The sequence below is a fragment of the Cryptomeria japonica genome, chromosome 5, assembly GCF_030272615.1.
Source record: "Cryptomeria japonica chromosome 5, Sugi_1.0, whole genome shotgun sequence".
NCBI classification, from domain to species: Eukaryota; Viridiplantae; Streptophyta; class Pinopsida; order Cupressales; family Cupressaceae; genus Cryptomeria; species Cryptomeria japonica.
The window spans coordinates 658422306-658427393 of NC_081409.1; the positions used below are offsets into that span (position 1 = coordinate 658422306).

Here is a 5088-nt window from a genome sequence, read left to right on the forward strand (position 1 = left end):
TGAACCCTCTGTAATTCTATTCATCCAATTAGGAAGAGTGCAAATTTTATATAAGACCAGAATTTCTTGATCAGTTATCCCACATGAACAAATCTATTCATTGAATCTCATAGAGGTAGAAGAAATGGATGAACATCTTGATAAAAGAATAATCCCATTTTAAGGTTTTGCATTCCTCGTGAATAAAAGAGTAGAAAAAAGAAAGGATTTTTATTTTTATTAGTTGTAAATCTTCAAATGATATAATCCTTCCTTTCAATTATCCTATACCATTCAGCTTAGATTTGATAAGAAGATTCAAGTTAAAAAAAATAAGGGATTTTCTAAGTTTGAATGTAATGATTTTCATAGATGAAGATTAAGGACATAGATAGGTGTGTGTTTTTACCACCCTCCATTTTCTTTTAAATATTATACAATTTTCTTTAAATATTAATACAAAGTTAAATAAGATATATTCCGAAAAAAAATCATCATATAATCCTTCTCCTCCATGAAACATTGACTAACAAAGTTAATAGTTTCTAAATTGTACATTGAGTTCTCTGTTTGAACATTTGCAGACAAAAATGATGATAGTAATTTGAATTTGATTTTGTACTACGAACAAATATTCTTGCAATTCAATAACAAATAATATCATCTATATAATTGCAATATACCACATTGTGCACTATAATATAAGGTGTTTTTTCAATATTGTCACAACATTTATCAATTTGTTTTATCTCTAGAATGCTTTGTGGTCTTATTTATCTTATAGAGATGCTTTAGGCAATATATTACTAGGTGTACCTTTTATACCATGAGTCCTTTAAATCCCATTGGTTGCTTTTAGTCACTCAGTGATATAAATTTGATTTCAATTTTAATATAAAAGTTCACCCCATTTAAATAGCCATTATGCTTTGGTGGAAGAAAGATAAGTGTTCATCATGCATTAAGGTCCACATATGACAAAGACAATATATTATAATAAGCCAACAAGTAGTTCCATGTTAGTCCAACAAACTTATAGTTATGAACATAATGGATAAACATTTTATAAGTGAAAAGATAAGTGTATTAGATAGATGAAGGTCTGGAAAACAAATCCATACATAGTATATATCAAACTATTGAATATGTTTTTGATAAGGTAAGAAAAGATTTTGAAAGGGCCTAGACTCTTGTACAAAATGAGAGAATAAGCAATAAGAATTGCATAAATAAAAGGGACAACTACGAGAAAAAAAGAAAAAGATTTGCAAAAGCCAAAAAATCTTTCAAACAACCCACCCAAAGTCACTAGGTGGTTTAAAGCCCATTCCTCCAAAAGATTTTGCTTCATAGTGCACAAGTTAACTAGATTTAAGCTTCTTTTCTAGGCACATGAAGAAAGAAAACAAGAAGGGTCATTCAATCTCGAATCGAAATTAATGTCCACCTAGCTATAGTAAATAAGCACTTACCCTCTACTTTCAACCTTTTGAGAATCATTATCATTACTACAATCTTCAATAACTTTATCATAAATTAGTGGTTCCACTACTGTTGGAAAGCTTTTATATTAGGGTTTATAACTTGGTGTGGAAGTGGAGGACTAGGGAAGATCAGAGGGAGAAACAGCAGGCCCATCTCCAATACCATCTCCAATCCAAACACCAGCTTTAATGGCAATATGAATGGTCTTCTCCACATCTCCTATGTCGCATCTATTGCCTGGGAACTGCCCATCTCCAGAATTTTTGTAAGCTTCAACACAGTCCAGCAGAGCCTGATTGCATGTCACGTTGACGTAGTTTGAGTTGCTGATACAGTGATCGTGAGTCATACAGCACTTGTCAAGCCCATCACATGGATCTTCCCCTGGACATCCAGTGTAAAATATTCCACAGTATTTCCCATATCTCAAGAGTGGTGCTACTGTCATTACAAACAAAAGCAGTAAATCAGTGAGAGTTTTATGTAATCGTGTTTTTAATTGTATAAGTGTTTTTGCATCAATGTTTCGGATCACATTTTATGATTCATCATGAAGATATTAAAGAATTCAAAATGACTAAAAAAAATAAAAAAGAAAAGATTGCACAAAAATGTGACACCAAATAAACATATGAATCAACACCTCTGCAGAACTTGGATTTGCATGTGGTACTGCATTTCCCCTACATCCACACCAATCAAACAAGCACATCTGTGTCAGGTTATATCGAAACACGCCAGTTTTAATATTTATTAAAGAATATGATAAATGGGCGAGAAAGAAGAGAGAACCCATGTGAAGGCATCGCAACATGGAGACACAAGCACAATTAACAATAGCATGGGCCAAAACTGTGCTCTGAGTGCTGCCGCCATTAATATCAATTTCTTGAGCTACCAGATTATATTATTTTGTTGTTTGTTTTTATAATCGTAACAGCAAATTATATGTCAAAGTTGGAATCGTAGCTTTTACGTTCTGGGCATGACCATGAAATTGGATAGAAAAATAAAAGTCGCGATTATCGTGAAAACTTTGAAATCAAAACATCCAATGATGTTCGACCTTAGTGAAATATTCATTTGTTTCAAGAATACGACTGTCATCAACGCCGACAAAATAGAAATTAGAGTGAAATAGCCACGACGAATTTGACGGTATTGTCTATTCAACATTCTAGATGGTGTATTTGATCGTATCGTGAAAACTTTGATATCAAAACTTCCAATGGTGTTCGACCTTCGTGAAACATTGATTTGTTTCTAGAACACTACTGTCATCAACGTCAACAAAAAAAATAGAAATTAGAGTGAAATACCCACTATATGTTTGACGGTATTGTCTATTCAACATTCTAGATGGAACTTTGAAATCTAAAAACTTTCAATAAAACATTGATTTATTTTAAGAAAGCGACCAATATTGACAAAATAGCAATTAGAGTGAAATATTTAAGACGTAGTTAAAGGCATTGTCTATTCAACATTCTAATAGACATTTGATTATATCGTGAAAATTTTGAAATCAAAACTTTCAATGAAATTTGACCTTCGTGAAACATTGATTTGTTTCAAGAATGCGCTTGTTGTCAATGCCAATAAAATAGAAATTAGAGTGAAATACCCATGAGGTGTTTGACGGTATTGTTTATGTTGGAATTGCTTATCTAAGTTGTCATTGATGTCAAATCTAGTGGTCCGAATTGCTCCAAATATGGTGAAGAATAGTATGCATGATGTATTGATGTGGAAGATAGGTATCTATGTTGTGTTGCAGAATGTAAAAGATAGATATGTATGTTTTGTTGCAGATAGCGGAAGATAGGTATGTCATAGATGACAAACTCCTATTTCTATTGATGTTGCAATCTTTTATTGCATTGGAATTATGTGTTGACAGTATGAGAATATGTGTATCAGGATGTGTGAGTTGTTGTCTTGGTCGTAGCATTTGACCCTTTGCTCTGGATGTCATCCTCTAGATGTTCTACTCCAAATATTTGTTTGAGTATGCAATGATGAGCAAATTCTTGTGCTCCGGCTCCCTTCAATTCTTTTGATTTCTAGTGATACTCGTTTGATGATCTGTTAGTCAATCAATCACGTCTTGAATCTTGCAATATCGACTTGGATCATGATTAGTGCCTCCAGTTCTTAACTATGGTCTATCTTGGTTTTTTTCTCTCTGGATGTTCTACTTTGTGCTCCAGTGATTGTGGCATTCTGTTAGCAAGTTGCTTTGGCACTTTGAGGACTTGTTTATTTTGGGCTTGGCCGACATTAGAAGTTGATACATTAATCCAGTGGTTGCAGCTTATATCTTGACCATTGAAATGTTACTTTCAAGAAATATTCTTGAGGTCAACCTGATGTATATTTCCAATTGACACTCATATATACTCATATATAGTCATATATATATGTAGTCATATATATATATATATACTTAGTCATATATATACTAATATACATAGTCATATATATACTAATATACATATACTTAGTCATAAATATACTCATATACATATACATATTGTTGGTAAACAGATTTGTTGCTTTAAGTAATCTTCTTGAAGAACCTTGTTTTGCCCTGTGATTAGCAACAAAGTGTTCACAACAGTTGAAGAATTGCAGAACATTACCAATTCCTCTCTACGTTTGAGAGGGGCAACTCCCTCATACGATGGGGGTATATGGATTTTATAAGATTTAAATAACAACATGTATAATCGAAATTGATTGAGAAATAACATATAAACTTATCAATTTTTAAATTCCACACATCCAAGTTAAGATACCAAAACTTGAAATGATAATCTTCTTCACATGCAATATTAAAGGAAAGCAAATTGTTATCATTGATAGGACATAAGAATATTAACAATAACACTTGAGATGAATTGAACACACATCCAAAACATTTCTCTATTGCTTTCTTGCTTGAATAGTACTATTCGAGTCCTTCATACAATGCTTTGCAAAAAACTGGAACCCTTTGATTGAATTACAATGAGGTATATATAGGTGAGGTTAGTAACCACGTAAGGTAACTACCTTAACCACCTTTATAACTACCTAGAATAACTAATTCACTTTAAGTGTAACAACTTGAAATAACTAACTCATTTCGGAATAATAGTTACTTAGAGTAACTACCAGACTTTGGCACTTAAAATAACTACCTCGCAACTACTTAGTCTAATCACTTAGGATAACCACCTTGGGATAACCACCTTAGGTGACTACTTAGGATAACTACCTAGGAGAATCACTTAAAATAACTACCTAAGTTAATCACTTGGGAGAACTACCCTTTTTGGAGACAAGTTAGGATTTCCCTAACTTTTACAAAGTTAAATTCAAAAGGCTACTTTAATTACAATAAGTGACATAAGTCACTTTTTCAAAAGGCAATTTGAAACCCATTACATTGAAGAAAGAACTCGATGTCGATTTTGTCCGAGTGACCTCCATGTCTTCATCTGAATCTTTTGCCTTTGTAACCATTTCGTCATCAACTCTCTTTGCTTGCACTGTGGAGTGTAGCTACATGTTGGAAAATGTTAGACAACATCTAGCTTTACACTCATTATCTGCACATTTGTATGAAATCTTTTGGATCTC

General features: G+C 32.7%; 1 protein-coding gene across 1 annotated transcript; it reads right to left on the minus strand.

Moving 5' to 3' along the window:
- Window positions 1-1582: 1582 nt before the first annotated feature.
- Window positions 1583-1912, minus strand: LOC131037257 (probable phospholipase A2 homolog 2). The gene has a single exon (XM_057969326.1). The coding sequence runs from the start codon at window positions 1910-1912 to the stop codon at window positions 1583-1585; it is 330 nt and encodes a 109-aa protein (XP_057825309.1).
- Window positions 1913-5088: the final 3176 nt, after the last annotated feature.

Coding starts and splice junctions, on each gene's coding strand:
- LOC131037257 (XM_057969326.1), bottom strand. CDS start 1,912: ATGACAGTAGCACCACTCTTGAGATATGGGAAATACTGTGGAATATTT.